The sequence below is a fragment of the Ambystoma mexicanum genome, chromosome 6p, assembly GCF_040938575.1.
Source record: "Ambystoma mexicanum isolate Mex_15411 chromosome 6p, UKY_AmexF1_1, whole genome shotgun sequence".
Lineage (NCBI taxonomy): Eukaryota > Metazoa > Chordata > Amphibia > Caudata > Ambystomatidae > Ambystoma > Ambystoma mexicanum.
The window spans coordinates 253,275,763-253,293,744 of record NC_090935.1 but is presented as its reverse complement, the minus strand read 5'-3'; the positions used below and the strand labels follow the sequence as shown (position 1 = coordinate 253,293,744).

At 43.4% G+C, this 17,982-nt stretch overlaps 1 protein-coding gene across 1 annotated transcript in view; it reads right to left on the bottom strand.

The window, feature by feature from the left end:
• Positions 1 to 265: 265 nt before the first annotated feature.
• LOC138511357 (tetraspanin-36-like) overlaps positions 266 to 17,982 on the bottom strand; it is a 277,296-nt gene continuing 259,579 nt past the window's right edge. Inside the window, exons 5-7 of the mRNA XM_069626968.1 lie at positions 15,814 to 15,966; positions 14,927 to 15,010; positions 266 to 3,879 (exon numbers count right to left, since the gene is read on the bottom strand). Coding sequence (XP_069483069.1) covers positions 3,793 to 3,879; positions 14,927 to 15,010; positions 15,814 to 15,966 — 324 coding nt within the window. The 3' untranslated portion in view covers positions 266 to 3,792. The remainder of the gene's footprint in view (positions 3,880 to 14,926; positions 15,011 to 15,813; positions 15,967 to 17,982) is intronic.

Sequence of the window (17,982 nt, the reverse complement as noted above, 5' to 3'; positions counted from 1 at the left end):
CCAAGATTATGAATGGAAATTATTTTGTAAACTTGGTTACAAATACAGACGAGAGACAGAAAACAAGACACCCACCAACCTATTCATTGTCTGCCCCTGGACAAAAATTCATCCATGTTTTTCTCTCAGCAGTCCACTCACCAGAACAGCCATGACATCACACAAACAACCCTCCAGTAGTATTCATGTACCCATTCAGGACACAGGATACCCAGAAAAGGTATCGTACCAGTGTAGAGAAGCTTCTTAAAAAGAAAAGAAACACTTTTGAAACTTACAAAGGATGAGCATTTATTGAGTTTGTCAAACGTAAAGTAGATGATTTATGTCTTTCATAAACATTAAGAAACAGATCATGTTAACAACAAGTGGTTCTCGAGAAGAACGGAATTCATAGAAAAGCAATCAACCAGCATCACACAGCAGTTATTTATGGTCCAGATTAATGTCTTGCCACCTTCACCAGGAGCGGAGATAAACGTTATCTTACACCCATCTGATATTCTATAGTGGAGGTGCTGCATTATATTAGCACTTAACAGCTTCACTCATGTAGTTCTACATAACATTTTTCAACTTAGTCTTTTTCAATGATTTTTGCCTTTATTTGCCCCTCCTCACCTCTGACCAGGTGTTTTCACATTTCTTTTAGACAAGTATATTTGTGGGGGTGCATAATACATATGTTGTATTACTACCAGAACGTTCAAAACTGCATTTTATATATTTATATTTTTCTGTAAATACTTGGATCTCCTTCAACAAGACTCAACATATTAAAATGTGTCAATGGTTGTATAAGATACAAACATGAAGCGTTCATTTATGGGTCTACACAGATTTGAGATGTGCACATTTTTCAGATGTAAATAAATTAATGGAGCATGTGGTCCTAAATGTCTTCATACATGGTGTTAGGAAAGATTTCCTTTTTGCTGCTTTCCTCCCATACATTTCTGTGGGGCATACTTTCTTTTTGCTTGTTTTGAACACTGTCTTGACTTTTTGGAGGACAGTAAATCCATCTGCATTACTTCCCTTGCCTGTTTTGCTCTTTCTTATACGTAAACTGACTAGTTCATAAGACTGTCAGTATTGAGAAACAATGGGCCTCATTACGAGTCCAGCGGCAACCAGCCGGTTTTTCCGGCTCGGTTACCGCCGGACTCGTATTACCATTCCGCCTCCGTGACTCCCGGAATTACCAGGGCATTACAACCCTGGTGTCCCGGGAATTCTAGAGGCAGAATTCGGTAAATCCCCATTCCCACTGAGTTCCATAGGACTCAATGGGAATGGGGAAGTGGAAACCCCGGCACCATCTCGTGATGGTGCTGGTGTTTCCACGTCTGCCTGCAGGCGGCGGTGTTAAACCCGCCAGGTCAGACTTGGCGGGAACGCCACCTCCTGCCTGCAGGACTCGAGATCAGGCGGTCCGAAATTAACAGTAGCGGTGGGTTTACGTCACTCTTATTGCCGGACCGCCCGACCTGTAATAAGGCTGAATGTCTCTGTTTATAAATTCTTGTATTTTTACAATTGCACGCAGCACCTTAAAGTGAAGTGCAGTGAGGATACTTTGTATCTTTATAACCTTTTACATAATGACTTTTTGGTTACTTTCGCAATGTGCCTAAGGCAAGTTCGGGGCAACAGTGATATTTTTACTGTTTTGAAGCATTTTAGTCATGCACTTTTGCATTTACACTGAATTGGTGCACAAGGTGGCTAGCCCTCTAAAATGTCCATGCCACAAGGTTTTACGCTTGTTCGCCATTATAGGGTGGCATCCCAAAATCCTGACCCCAGAGCCAATTTTGGAAATCCATCTTAACACACACAAAAACCTATTTGGATTGCTCCTGTATACACTCAAAACACTGGTTATGTATTCAAGTATAATTTTGCGACTGTATGGTCCCAATATGGACTGCAGGGCTTTTAATCAATAACAAATGTATTATGAAGTCAAATTGGCTATGGGTCAGAATGTTGGAAACTTTTCAATTCATCAAAAATATTCAATGATAATGTAGATAAACTTTTGTGGATACTACAACAGGCTGGATTCCTTGTGAATCTGCTTTAGGGGAATCTCCATATCAAATGTTCCCGATAAAGCCTTTCATAAAACTATAAATGCACTCTTCTGCGAAAAAGAGGATGCAGGCCTCCAAATATTCATGACATTTCAACAGCAGGTTTCTGGGAGAAGTTCAGAAGTTCTGATGTTTTGCTCCCCCTGAGAAAATGTCTGGTACATCCGATTGACAGAGGTCACCCATTGCAGACAGTGGATAATCCACATATAACTATGTTTTGTAATTGATCCTATGCACAGGATTGTAACTCAGCACTAAAAAAGGAAACACCGAGTCAGTTTCCCAACAAGACAAAATACAGAAATATTCCTCTTTCTATCCAGACCAATGAGGAAAAAATATATATTTCTAATATAAGCTTCTCAAAAGGAATATCACTGCAAAAGGTTTAAAAAAAAGTGGGTTACCATTTAAGATTTGTTTAAAACGTTTATTTTATTTAACTATTGGACTAGTTTCTCACAAAGTTATAAGGCAATTCAATAAGCAACATTTCAGCTTGGCTTCTCTAGTGATAGACAGCCTGGCCGATGGCTGGTGTTTTCCTTTATAAGTTGAACAACATTTACGCAGCTTGCGTAGGAAACATTTTCAAAGTTGACAGTTAAAAAAAGTGTATTTGACATATCCTATGGTTCATAAGCAGTTGGGAACAATTCGATCACTGCTGAATTTCATTTGGAAGTTTTGCATAGTGCTTTTACTATGAAAGGGCATCTTCCGAGCACCTTAAAACAACAGGTAAGAGTATAGGGATGATCATAACAATCAAACATTGGGCCAAACGTAGAACAGAACTGGTTTCATGTGGGCTGTGTAGAGTGGAATTCCCATAGTGATAATCCTTTGAAATGTAGGAGTCCTCCTAGTGATTCAGTTAACTATTGGGAGAGCAACTCATGCATTTCCAATGCTATACATTTGTAAGCCATTCCAGGTTTTTGGAAGTCAAAATAGTTCCTTGTTTACAATCTTGGGAGTAATTGACTTCCTTCACTAACTCAAAGCTAGTCATAGAATTCCCACAGCCTTCTGATTTTGAAATCTTAGAACAAAAATCAACACAGTAGTAAATGAATTTGTAAAGGTTCCCGATCTGGCCGAGGCAGTTGAGACGGTACTCTGGCAAAAGTATAAGGAAAATATAACAACATACTATCAATATGTCTGGCTCCACATCTGGTCTGACTTCCAGGATCTAATGTAACTGAATTGTTGGATACTTTCCAAAATGGGGTCATCCAGGATGTGGGTTGCAAGCCTGCTCTGGGAGAACGTCTTTAGGTGTGTGCCCTCCTGTGCTTAAATAAGTATAGTATTTTGATCAAAAGCAGTGAACTCAACTATTCAATACTGCACACATTTTCGGACAACGACACTGAATAGTTACTGCAAAGCCTTTGGAGTTTGGCCTCCATTAGCGCTTTATGCAAAACCTCGGTTTGTCCGTCTGGCACTGTTCAGAGTGGTTTTGTACTCTCCCTAAATCACTTATATGAAAGGTTTGTTCTGTACAGCTGTAGAACAACGCTAAAACATTTATGTGAGTTCTTTATAAAAATGTACTCTAGAACTGCAGACCATGTGAAGCATGTTGCTTTAAAACCATGCTAAAGGCAGCTATTGTGCATAGTCCTTTCAGAAGGCATCAGTTCCAACTGAAATGGTTTTGCTTCACGGGAACATTTATTCAGGCGAGCTGTCCAGAGTAGAGTGGTTCATATCCGTGGTCACGCTTTCGACATGTGATAACACAAACGCTCAGCATACCGAAGAACTAGAAAAATAAAACAAAAGCATAAATACTCTTTGTCTTGACGCTGAATGAAGAGAAATGAAGTAATGGACAGTGGTCATAGAAATAAATAATTTGAGAAACAAACACAGGGGAAAGGCACATTAAGCTTCAGAATGGCTTTGTATCATGTATCTGAGATAAGATTCAACAAATTACACACGTACTACAGATTATGTTTAATAATGATAAGTTATTCTTTGTCAAATCATAAGATTTCCCCTGTCAAAAGGAGGCAGTTATTTGGCATGAAGAGTCCTAACCACCACACCTCTCTCTCAATTTAGCATATTGGTCTAACCTGTTCTACTATGGCGAGGACAAGACACACAAGAGATGAGGATTAAGCATAATAAGGAAAGGCATGCCAATTACAACAACAAAAAATCCTGCCAACCCTAGATTACTTCAATAACAGCAGTTCCTACAATCTAGCACCCAGGATGCTCGGGCAATAGGGATGTTAGTGGGATTATGAGAATTGGAAAGTTCACCACAGCATGCTATGCAACAGAGAGCTATGGTTTTAGGCACGGTAGGAAACAAATTTAAGTGAAAAAATTCGAAAAATAAACTTTTACTTCAGTGTCAATAATTTAGGCCATTAATAGTCTCTCTGACTATTTGCTTCTGTAATTGTGCGTCCAGTGTCTTTGCACTTCGGGTGCACTACAACAACTTCAGCCTCCTGGAAATAGGACCCAACCTTTGGTATAAGTCTGAACTACACAGGTTGGTAGTGTGGTAGAGCAGCCACGCTTATCTCAAGAGGGGTCAGTCAATGTGAGCTGTAGAGTGGTTACACTAAGATTCACAGTGACAAGTATCCAAATAAACACTTATATTCAAGGTTTCTTGATATAAATAATTAAAACAATTAATTATTTATTTACCGGTCATTTGAATAAGCCTTCTTTAGAAGGGAGCAATATAATAGCAACACACAAATACCTTGAAAATACACACGCTTAGTTTCTAAATCAGAAAACACCCATTGGGGATGACACACAGACACTTCCTACACCCTCGGGTGACTCCAATAGTTAGGACACTGTGGACATTGATATGTTACTGTTTAGCATTTAGAATAGCACTGAGATGAGTGTCAATGAAAAGGTTATTAGAACAAACAAGAGATCACAAATATTCTTAAGCAGTCAAATACTTTTCAGCCCTCCCCAATGTCAGAGGAGAGAAGAGTCTTTCAGTGAAACAGGCTAAGCCAAAGTCAATGGGCAAAAGTCTATGGAGCTGAAGCACTTCTTGCAGGTAAGTAAGAAAAGTCTTTGAACAATGTTTAGAAGTCTTTGAAGAAAAAGAAGAATCAATGTAGAGCCACAAGCTGTTAGACTTGTGAGCGGTAGAAGCAAATCTACAACAAGAGGTAAGTTCTCTTAGACTTTCACAGTAACTTTAGCTAGAAGAAAATGCAGCAGATGACTTCTGTTCCTGTGCTGCTCTGCAGATCCTGTGTTCCTGGGCCTCAGTAATGGGACAAGAGGGAGTCTTCTGGGGACTCCTGCACTGCAGTGGGACAGTTACCGACAGCAACCAGCACTCTTCAAACAAGTGGCACTTCAGTGTTTCAGCTCCTTGCGTCTACCGCACATTTCTTGGCTGTCGAGGTGGACCTTCCTTGCTTCTGGGGTCCCGCACTCTATTGAGGGGGCTCAGGCTCGGCCAGTCCTGCTTCCTGGGAGTCCGGAGGATCTTCCTGGAGCTCTTGGCCAACTTAAAAGCAACACACACAAACTGGTGTTCCTCTCCCTGGCTGTTCGGTTCTAGCAGCGACTGCAATGGAAATTCAACCAGCTTCGAGAAGGATGTCCAGGTGGCTTGATGGGTCCCACCAACTCAAGGGGAGAAGTCATCTTCGCGGGGCTTCTCTGTCGATCCGAATTTGGAGTTTCAGCACAGCAGCAGGGCTTCACCGGGCAAACCAATGAGTTGCAGCAGGCGCCCTCGCCTTTTATGCATGTTGCTCCCATTCATTCCAGCTTAGCTGTCAGTCAATCAGCAGGGTGGCTGTCCTTAACGAACAGCCAACTGGCCAATTACCTATGAGTGCATTACCATCTCCTAGGAGACTAAGCACAGGGCGTTTCTGGGACCTCCCTCACTTCCTGCCCCCACCAGACACCCTGGAGTCAGAGGCGGGCTTCACTCGTGAATCCCGCCAAAGGCAAAACGAACAATGGGACCAAACCTGGTTTGGCGCGCATAGTAAATCTCAAGAAGGACCTTTCCACAGAGAAATGGCGAAAAAAGAAGACTGGGCCATTTTGACAAAAATGGCACCCATGGATGCTTTACTGCAGCTGCAAACGCAGCACACGGTAAAGACACACCATGGTAGTAAAAAGAAAACCACTGCCACCAGCCATTAATCGCAGAAAGGGTAACATATAATCGTTACACGAGAAGTTAGACAAAGGGTATACTAAGTAACCCCTCCAGCACCCTATTGTAAGATAGTGTGTGCTGGGTCTAGAAAGTTACAAGTCTAATGTAAAGTCAATTACACTTTACTGCTCTTGGAAACAGTAGTTATCCAAGGGAAAAGTATTTAAACCTTTGGGGAAATCTTAAAGACTTCCCTGTAGCACTACACTGAAGGTGCTGTGTGCTACAATGTAAAAAGATGCCTATGGAGTTTGTCAGACTCCAAAAACAAAAGAAACACAGAGTTAAAATCACATTAAAGTACATGAGAGAGTGTGGAAAAAGGGTCTCACTCTCTCCAGGTAAGTCCTAGAGTCCAGCAAAAGAGCTGGGGGTCTCTAAGGTAGAGAGGAATTAGCACATTTTTGAGAATTCTCCCAAACAGTGACTGAGCAGCATGTCTTATCTCAAGAGGGGTAAATGTGAGCTGCAGAGCTGTAGCATCAAAATCCACACATACAAGTATTCAAATAACACTTGCACTCAAGGTTTTCTAGTAAAATAAATATTTATTTATTTAACGGTCAGTTTTAAATATGCATTCTTTAAAAAGGGCAGTGTGCAACAATCAAAATACATTTTATAACACTTTCTCAGAATCAAGATAAGCACGTAGATACTCTTTAGAGATGCTTCATACACACTACCTACACCCTGAGGTGACTTCAATTACTAGGACAGTATTGGCATTTATTTAGCACTTTTATGCTTGGTAGAATTCTGAGGTTGTGAAAAAGGGAAAGGTTAAGGAAGAAAAAAAGGTTAACAGGTTCTCATAGCATGTGTGCACTTTCCAACCTCCCAATGGTGTCTAAATAAAACCTTTCACAGCAATACTAGTTAAACACCAATGTACCACCTATGAGGGACAGTTAGAATCAAAGTCAATGGGTCAAAAAAGTCTGCAGGGAGCCAAGACAGCCAAAGTAAATTTGAACAATGCCTATAGAGCTGAGGCAATTCTTAGATAGCACACAGTCTTGTACAAAGTTAGAGAGTTTGTATAAAATCACTGTTTGGCCACAAGCTGTTAGGCTTGTGAAAGTCACAACTGAGATCAACTCTTCAAAAAGCAGATACTGCAAGTCTCAAGTGAGATAATGCAAGTTAGAAGAGGAGGACCCAGCTGGGTTCTGTTCTGATTGCCGGGTTGCAGATCCTGGGCCTCAGTCGTGGGGACAAGGGGGAGGACGTTTGGAGGACTCCTGCACTGCAGTTCGAAGGTCGGCGGCAGCTACAGGCTCTTTTCAGTTCAGCAGCACTTTGCGGTTTCAGCTACCGGCAAATAGCACCACCGCGGATCTTGGACACTTGATGGGCTTCCTTCACTCCTTGAGTCTAGCACTCTGGTGAGGTGACTCCAGCTTGGGTCGTCGTGTTTCGCAAGGGTCTTTAGGATCTTCTTGGAGCTTCGGTCCGGCTTAAAGACGTTTCACTCGGCTACATATTTCTCGATCCCTGGCACTCGGGTCCAGCAGCAACAAAGAGGTACAGCCAGTTGGGGAAGGTCCTCCAGCAAAGTTCGTCTTGGGGTTAGTTGGTCCCACTAACCCAAGGAAAGAAGTCATCCTCTCTGGAGCTTCTCTAGTCGATTCGGAAAAGCAGTTTCAGAAGAGCAGCAGGGCTTCACCAGGCAGTTCAACGGTCCTGGAGGACGCAGCAAGCTTCTCTTCACAATACCTTTGTTGGATGTTTCGTCCAGTGGTCGACTCTGTCTCCAATTCAAAAAGCCTTGCCTTTTTTGCAGGTCTCTCCCATTCATGCACAGCCTAGCTGTTACTCACACAGCAGGGTGGCTGTCCTTCAAGGACAGCCAGCCAATCAGGACTGGGTGCATTTAGGTAACCAAGGAGACTAAGGACGAGGAGTTTCGGGCACCTGCCTTGCTTCCTGCCCTGCCAGACACACTGGAGCTAGAGGCGGGTTCCAGAACTAAAGCCCGCCAAAGGCAAAACAAACAAAAGGGTTAAACCTAGTTTGACACGCAGACTAAAACCCAAGAAAGACCTCACAAACAAGAAATGGCGAAAAAAGAAGACCGGGGCCATTTTGACACAAAGGTCACCCATGGGTGCTATACTGCAGCTGAGGATTCAGTTTATGGTAGAAAAGCACACTGGTAGGAACATTAAACCACTGCCACCAGCCATTTAAAGTAGTGAGGGTAACATAAAAATGTTACATGATTATGTAGGAAAAATAAGTAAGCCCCCAGCACTCCACATAGAATGGGGTGTGCTGGACCTACATAAGATAAAGGTAAGTAAAGTCAATTTCACTTTATTACTCTTGGGAACAGTAGTTCACCCAAGAGAAGGTAGTTAAACTAAACCTTATGAGTAATCCAAAGGACTTCTCTGTGACACTGCTATGTGTCACAATACAATGGGTAGATCCCTATGGAGTTTGTCAGACTCCAAAAACAAAGAAAACACAGATTCCAAATCAGATCAAAAATGCATGAGAGAGTGAGAAAAATGTCTCTAAGACACAGGGGTCTCTAAAGTTGAAGGGAATTAGCACAGACATGAGAATTCTCCCTAACAATCTACCATTTCGAAGTTTAAACATTCACAGAAGTAAACATTAATACATCTGAAACATGAAGTGCATTTAAGCATACATTTATTTAGATTTATTTTGGCAGAAATACATCTTAACATTTGTACACCCAATGTCCGTATTTCAATGAGTTCCTATTAGAGCTTCTATTACAACACTAAGGTTCCCAATGTGGACCTGAGGGCAAAAAATGAGAACGCGGTTTTCTAATGAGTAAAGTTTTACAAGTGCCCTGCCTGGCTCTAGGGATTGCCAAGAAAGTGGTTTAGGGTGCTGGGCGATTCCCTGAGCCAGAGGCTGATGGTCCCAGGGATGGAATAGGGAGGGTCAGTCTCCTGCGGTCAGATCACTTGGCAGGGGCCAGCCACATTGACTCATCTCATATATTTCCATGGGGAAGGGATTCTACCCAAACTCTCAATCTACTAGGGCAGTTTAATATTGGAAGCTTTGTAGCCTAACCACTGTTAACACAGAGCTGTAGTCCTCAAGGAAAGCTATTCCAACAACTCAGTCAGACCTAAACACTCAGCACTGAAATGGATACATTCTCCTTTAAGATAAAAAGATGTATCCACCTGAGCCCACTAGCGATTGACCCGACACATGTCCCCACTCGGTACAGCTATTACAGTGGATACAAAGTTACTATTGCGGAACATGACTTATGAAATGTAACTAATCCACGCTGACCGCAAAGATTCTAAACCAATCATTGTTCTCAAGCTCTCATTCCGTTCACTGAAATACAATGTACAATTTCAGCAAGGGAAGAAGTTTTATTTTCCTTAGTCATATTCTAAGGCTTATTTAGGGTTTCACGGACGTCTGAGTCATATCCTGGAAAGGCAGCTAGAGCCAGTTTACAGCAGGGAGCACTGGGAAGGTGCAGAGGGTGACAAGGAGAAAGCCACCTATCCAGACCAGTTCTCAATTCCAAGATGGTTGTTCGCCTTGATACAGCTTTAGTCCAGCCCCCTATCCCCTATCAACCAACATGACCACAGATGATTGGCCCAATCACTCCTCAACCCAGCCTACATTACTCGGGAGCAGACACTTAAGGGAAGGAATGACCAGGAGGAGAGACTACTGCACTATATAAACCGGGACTGTCATTCTGAGAGTGTCGTTTGTTGGAGCAGGTTGTGGATGACAGTTGGAGTCTGGAGCATGATAAAAGGACGGTGGAGGACTAGAAGGGGGAGCGTAAGGAGAAGGTGATTATATCAGGACGAGATGGTAAAGAGTTAAAAGCAGTGGTAATACCAGGAGGAGGTGTTTAGGAAAGATTTATTTGCAACTTTCACTCCATAGTTTTCTATGGAACCCTGTTCTTTCTGCTCTGTGTTTGATGCTGTCATGACTTTGAAGAAAAATAAAGCCTTCAGCTTCACTTCCTCCTGCCTTTTGCTCACCTGTTATGAGGAAACTGATCAATCCTTCAGATTATCAGTACTGGGAAACTTTGTTTCCCTTTTTAATTTTTTTATTTTTAACATTGCACACAGAATCTTACAATGCAGTGCAATGGGGACACTTGAGACAAAAGCCACTGCAATCATAAATACAACAACTTTCTATTAATAATTGCTGTGGTTTTCTTTTTAAGTCTCCCGGACCCCCCTCCCGGGTCGGCGGAGCCCGGGAGACTTAAAATGAAAACCACAGCACTCATAAATACAACAAGGTTGTATTTATAATTGCCGGTACTTTCGCTTTGAGTCTCCCGGGCTCACCCGGCTCGGGGGAGCCCTTGAAGTAACACGCACTTAACTGAAACGCTCTTGTGCAAAGAAAAGCCTTTCTTTCCCACAAACTACAGTAATACGTTGTTGCTAAGTGGTCACGGGGTTCCGGTTAACATGATGAACACTACCTGTAGCTGTTACGCTCACCTGGTTCCCACAGGGGCATCGATCGGACCCGGACAGCTGCGGTCTCCACCAACGTGATGCGTAGTGAAGAGATGACAGTCTGGACTGGCCCGCCTAATCTTGTCTGCTGGACTCGTAGAAGTATTCTCCTGCAAGTGGAGAAAGGGATTTAGCCACCCCTGGACTTTAGTGATGGCCCCCCGATATCCTCTCTTGGTAACCTCACCTTATGTTTTTAAATGATGAGCTCTCCATCCTGCATGGCATGCAGGGGCGCGTAGATACCAGTTACTTCACTGGTTTGAAGGTACAGGAGGAGTTCCGGAGGAATATTGACTCCAGTGTCTATAAAGTTCAAAGAGTTCAATACGTCCAATGTTCACTCTTGTTCCATTCCCTCGTTAGGTTGCAGCTGGGTCCAAAAGAATATTGCCTGGAGGCAGCTGATGGCTTTCAGGTAAGAGTCTGTATTACCAAACACTGTCCGGTAAAAGTTGCATGAGTTTAACTTGCTGTTTTCTCTCCCTTTATAGGTGCGGCATAGAAAGATGCAGCGAATTAAAGGATAATACCTCCGGTGGTAAAGCAGGTAAGCCTATGGTGGCAAAGAGATTGTCTTTCTCGGTTTTCTCGGCTCACCTTGTTATTCCTTTTGTTTTCACCCCAGGTGCTGGGTTTCGACGAAGAAAATGATGGAGGCAGCGCCGAGTTGAAAGATGCGGTGGACTGGTGAGTATAACGCGGCACTGCTGTTGGCGAAGCGACGCGTGCTGAAATAATGTCCTTTCCAGGCTCGGAGATGTGCCGGGTCCGGAATCAGGTAAAGAATCAAATAATGTCCATGATCTAACGTCTTCTCCTTTCTTTTCCTTTTGTCTAGGAGCTCCGGATTCGAGGCGGGCGTGGCCGAAGACTGGATGCTGACTTGCAGACACAGTGAGCGTTTCGCTGCTGGATGCAGAATAACACGAAGCATGAGCTGCTGTTCGGGCGTGGTTTAAATAGCCTGCAAAGTAGTCCCAGGTAAGAAGATCCCCAGAACCACACCTGAGTAAAAAATAGTCCCTGTAATAAAATAGTCCCATCCAGGCCTCACGTTGGCTTGGACTCATTTGCAGCATGGTCTGCATAAGGTAAGTAAAGTCTATGAGCCTGGCGCCTATGGCGCCAGGACTGATTTCTATGATGAGCCTGGCGCCTAAGGCGCCAGTACTGAATCCAAACAGCCCCCAGCCGGGGCTGTTGGGGTTTTAATGAGTATCTGGATGCCTGCTCCCGGGGCTGATGGACTCGATCCGGATGCCCGGGGGTAGGCATCATGACAGTAGCCTAATTGAAGTTAAACTGACTTTCCCAAAGAGTTGCAAGAATTGTTTAAAGGGACCGTGCGCATGAGGCAATGTTTCCTGATACCTTGGAGGCTGAAAAGCAAACGTGTGTGCCTACTCTTGTGTTCAATAGAAGATATACATCTTGCAATGTATTAAAGTCTGAAGCAGGAGATTGTAGAAGTAGTAGACGCTGAAGCCAGAACAAGCATTACTCAAACACAGAGGGAGCTCTATGAACGTAAATCCTGCACATGTAAGAACTGTACACCTATATTCTGAAGTTGAGTTATGTATTGTTACCCAAGAGTCTTCATCCAAAGCTGGGAGAGTGGCAGAACCGCTTTGGGGGTAACCATTGAAGAAAGGTGTATATAAAGCTGAGGAAGGGGAGCTGGGTAGTTGTTTGTCAAAGCGGTTTCTTATCTGCACTGCAAAGACTGTCTGGTAGAATAAGAGGCGGTCTAGAAACCAGAAGCAGATTTAATGGTAGCAGTAAGACAGGCAAAGAGGATGCCCTTTCTGATGATATAGAATGAAGAGTGCCTTGCCAGCCTCTGGTGGTAGAAGATGTGTTGTTGAACTGCCCAGCCTTTAAGTTGCCGTTGTAGCAGCCATCACAAAGCAGTAGAGGTTGTAGTTGTAGTACTGTGGTTGTCAATATTTGTGAGAACTGTTGAAGCTAACTATGTGGCAAAGGAGCCTGCACTCACGGTTCTATCGCAGAAGGACGTTGCTGAGAGAGGAGCAAACCTCAAGTGAGAACATCAAAACACATTGTACATAACACACTGCAGGATTTGGAAGCTGAGAGAGAGATTGTTGTCAAAGTTGGAGAAATACTTTAGTCAACTTCATCTTCTTTTTGCTGGAAGTCCTCATTGGCCCAGAAAATGTGAGTGCAGTTTGCATTGGCTAGAGTTAAAATGGACTGTCAAGAAGCCCATACTGGATTCCCAAAATATTGGACTCAGCTGGTATGATTTGCTGGGTTCATTACACAAAGAGAACAGAGAAAAGGACCACAAGTCCTTGAAAGTCTCACATTAGATGTTGCGGGTTTCCCAGGGATTTACAAACCCATCACCGGTTGTACAAATATCTCTGGGTCAGTCTTGACCATCTGCCAATATAGGTGCTGCATTTCTGTCGTGGTGAGATGGTGCCAGGAGTCCTTGCCTCTTCCTCCTACCATCCTGCTTACTCTCAAAGCTGGTCACCTAGATTCCATCAAAGCCATGACCTCCCATACTTGGATGCACTGACTATTCTTCCTCTGGACTCATTGAATGGGTTGTATTCCTCATCCCACCATCTACATCTGCCTATGGCAACCCTGGAACACTGGAACATACCTGTTGTGTCAAACTGCAGGTCTCCCTTCTCGTTCTCCTCAATCTTGTTTTCCCTGCTTTTTTTACCTACTCCACAGTGCCTCCTCCTCTGTACTACCTTTGTTACCTGGTGTTGTCACTTTCTGCTGTCCATCCTGACTCAAATGCCTCCACACCAGACCCCTTATCTCTCGCCAATGCTCACCAATTTCCTGCCACAAAAACCATCTCCACTGACACACCCCAACTGACTGGGGTCTCCAGGTTTTATAGTGCTCCCCCTCCTCCGCCTGTAGTGTAAGTTGAGAGAATGACTGCACCTGTGTACTGTAACTGGGGCAGATTATGATTGGTTGGTCCTTCTTGCTTGACTCTGGGCTTAGGGGGCCAGACCAAGCCTGCATTTGGTCTGTCTGACGTCTTGGAATCCACTCAACCCTGCTCCCTATCGTGTAACTGTTTGGTGTTGCCTGTGCACAGCCCAGGTTTCCTTTTCCCACAGTGAGCGAATGGCATTGTGGAAAAGATCTAGCTAAGCTTTTAAACATCACTAAGTGTATACAGCATTCAGGATGCTGTGGATTTGTGGCAATTTGGCGAGCGTACGCTGTGCCGGGAGACGATTAAATGGTAACTTTGTATTGCCCAGAGTTAAATCTGCTTTTGGGAATATATGAATTTGCAACAGTGTATCAAATATGTGTCTCCATAGTTCATGGAGCAGGGCTTGAAGTGGTTTCTCTGATACTGTGGTTTGGATTGTAAAGTTATCAGGACAAAATTCACTGTGGGTACAGAGAAGATTTTATTTCCCTTTCTAGGGCTTTGGATCTGCCAAGGGAGCTTCAGGATCTTGCAGTTGGGGGTAGAGGAGATCCATAGAAGGGTGGCTCTGTGAATGCCCTGCCATGAAAAGGGAATGACGTGAAAGTGACCAGGGGGTCCACCCATACAAACCAAGGCGCATCAGCCACTGGTTTGGGGAGGAGCCCAGCCCACTGAATTACCCCTATACCTTGAGCCAAGCAAGGAACTTCATAGCAGGATCAAAAGCATAAATGAGGGATTCCAGTTCAGGAAGGAAATCAATTTTCTTTTTTCATAACTGCAGCTGTCACCAATAGCATGTGTTCTTTTGAGATACACATCTAAAGATGTAAGCTTACATATGATGAAGAGGTATACAGTCTTGAAAGCTAATCTCCTACACAATGGCTGTATTCATAGCATCTGCAAAAATCGTGCAGCTGGGCCTGAAAAGAGGAATGTGCCTGCTGGCAATACATCTGATGTTGCCACAACCTGAACATAATTCACTTTCAGAGAACACTGAACAAAAAAGATAGATCTACAGGAAAACTGCTACCGTCCACCATTGCATGCTCGACATGGTGGACACCTGCGTTCCAAAAGATACACTGAATTTACATTGTCTTGCCTCAAAGTAATCTGGACTATGAAGTATGCAATTAATGTTGATAAATACCTTGACAATCGCAAATCCAAGAATGACAAGCGAGGCATAGCTGAGAACATGTTGCAGCCAGTGATCGAGTTTCTCTTCACAGCCCTGCAAGATCCAAAGAAAGGAAGATTCATGTTACAGTTCTCTGGGGTATATCGCCGGGCTCCAGCCGAGGGTACATGCGGGTGGACTGAGTCCCCCACTTTTTTCAGACGGCACCTTGATAGGCTAATTTCTGGTGATGCCACATTCAATTGGTATGTTGAGTCCCCCCACTTTTATTTTGGACTTGACCCCTGGTATATCTTGCAGGATGCCATCTCTCAAACGCAGAGCATCAAACATGGTCGGGGAAGCCTTAATTAGGTTGCTTTTCATACTAAAAGGAAAAGAAGAAATGCACCATTCCATTTGTTCATTTACACATTAGTGCCAGTGGGGGCTTTTCACTGTGGTTTGGCAGCTTAGGGCAGGCGGCCACTCATGAATCATAAGGAATCTCAAATCCCCCTTTACATTCAGAAAAAGGGTACTGCATAACAGTGGCGGCGCTGACTGCAGCCTTGTGCCCGTTTATGGTCACAATGCTAATGGGTTACATGCTTTATCATTACAGTACAACTGAAGAGTTACTTGATGCCCAAAATGTGCTATGCTAGCTGACACACAATACCGTCCCCCATGCATTTTGAAAGCAAAAACGTCAATGAAAATGCGTGAGGAAATCGCGCAGGAGACCCGCTGCCGAAAGCATATTGCTGTCTATATGCCGCACTGATGATCACGTGACTTTCCGCCATTTTATTTTCATATAATCGTTCACACTTCAACCTGGTGGTTCGGTACAGTACATTAAAAAGCAGGCTCTGACCACAGCCAATCCTTCTAGCATTGGTCCTTTTAATTACCTCTGTGTTGAGCTTCTTCAGCTCGTCCAGGCTTCCTGTACAGTTGTTAGCAGTATGTTGGCAGCAGCTGCTGGGGACAGAGTTATTTTTTGTGCCGTTTGACCAGGGAATGTGTTCCCAGTTGGTGTAATTGCTCACACCGCAGCATTGTAACTATCAAAATAAGCGAAACGTTTACAAGATTAGTTCTCCTTGAGCCATGAAAAATGCAGATACTTATTACCAATGTTGCTTCTGGCAGACACCTAAAGCCTACTATTGCAAGCAACATGCAACTGCAACACATACAATAAAATAAAATAAAAAGCCTAACACCTAAAAAGAAATTCAACAGTACATCGTGATAAAAATATATTTAGTTGAAAACCATACACCTATTGGTTAAATAAATGACTAAAAGTGAAGGTGTAGGCGACTGATATGATTGGTTATTTATTACGCGCTAATAGCCAGAGGTTTCTAAGCGCAGCGGGGATCGAACCTGTGTTGCTCCTTGTGGTCTTGCTTCCAAGGCGAGCACGTTGCCCCTGAGCTATCCTCCTGATAGCTGTACTGTACTTTTTTCGGGAAGTGCATGCATTATATATTATCTGTACAGTAGCAAATTGAATGAACTGAGGTTTAGTAGGTTTAGTAGCTTGACAGCAGAACAGCAATTCCTCAATTCCCCAAGACGAAAATAAAGATGGAGCAACTTTGCTGTAAGAGGTTGGCGAAGGGTTAGGGAACAAAAGGTAAACAAGAAGTGCAATAAAGAACCCTTGTAATCGGCCGCTAAAATGGATTTTTCGAATCAGCCCTGAGGACGGATTCTGAGGGCCACCCTATTCTGATGATCAGTGACAAATACTAAAACACTAATGCCCAGCCAAACCCTATCTGGGTAGTGTGGATGAGCAGCGAGGTTTAGAGTTAGGAGGGCGTGGATGTGGTGAAGGGCTCAGTTAAGCACATGCAGAGTACTCTTAAATATACAAGTTAGGCAGAATGTATAAAAATGCAGTTATCTGATGAGGCCTTAGAACAAACTCATCAATTAAAAATCACAGGTAACACACTAAAACATTCACTACTATCACATACACATGCACCCTTGTGTGCTCTGCTAAGAGCACTAACACTTCACATTTACATGCAGTTAGCATCAATTTTCAATATACTACAGGGTTAGCAAAACTAGTGACTAAATAAATAGAACCATGTAAGCAATCAAAACTTTACGAACTAATGGGTTTAGAATGAAGAAGTTACAAACCACCATATACAAAATTAGAATTCAACCCTTAGGAAGTTCTTCCGTAGCTAGCCAATCAAGGTCCTAGTGACCTTGGAGTTACACACCCAAATAAAAGTATTTCAGGACGCTAGGAGTCACTTTAGGAAGACTGAAGATGTGTTGACTTGAGCCTACAAGCAGCTTGCGTGTTCCAAAGTTTAGGAAAATCCAGAGTAAAGTCTTTAACAAAAAAAAAAAAATATCTCCTAATCCAACCACCTTAAAGGAGACCCAGGGAGGAATCCCACGCCAGAACACTACTGTTCAAGATGAGGAAAGGGAGAGAGGGCTAGGACTTTACATCCATACAACCCTATAAATACAGGTATGTTTACTCACCCCCCTAGACCTACCCATCCCCCAACATCTGGCCACCAACACAGACTGACACTTTGTTCGCAAAAGCTGATGTTTTCCCTGGGAAATGGCTTACCCTACATGGGAAATCTGGCCACTCCAGGGCAGGAAGAAAATCAAGCTACAAGATGGCTAAAGGACAGGCAAAGGTCTCCTGGCACAGGCATTTTAGAGTATACAGTACTCTAATAGGCATTATGCAATAAAATGCAAGAGTGCACACGACCATAAAAAGAAACTACAAAAGTATCCACTGCCACCAGCCCATCCTAGACATCATGCAGGTAACCACAATGTTGCAGTGATACAAATTGTCTCTGCTGAACTTGACATAAGGTGATGTGCGCAGGAAAAATAAACAGAGAACTTCCGTATGGAGAACCAAGTTCTCCTGTACCGATAGCCAAAGGGGCTAGCCAGTGCGCCCAAAACAGATGAGCTTAGCAAGGTAAGTAAAGCAAAAAAGCCTTTACTTACCTCGAAAAGTCAGCAAAGATTCTAAATCATAGCAAAAGGAAGGGGGTTCCACTGGTGTC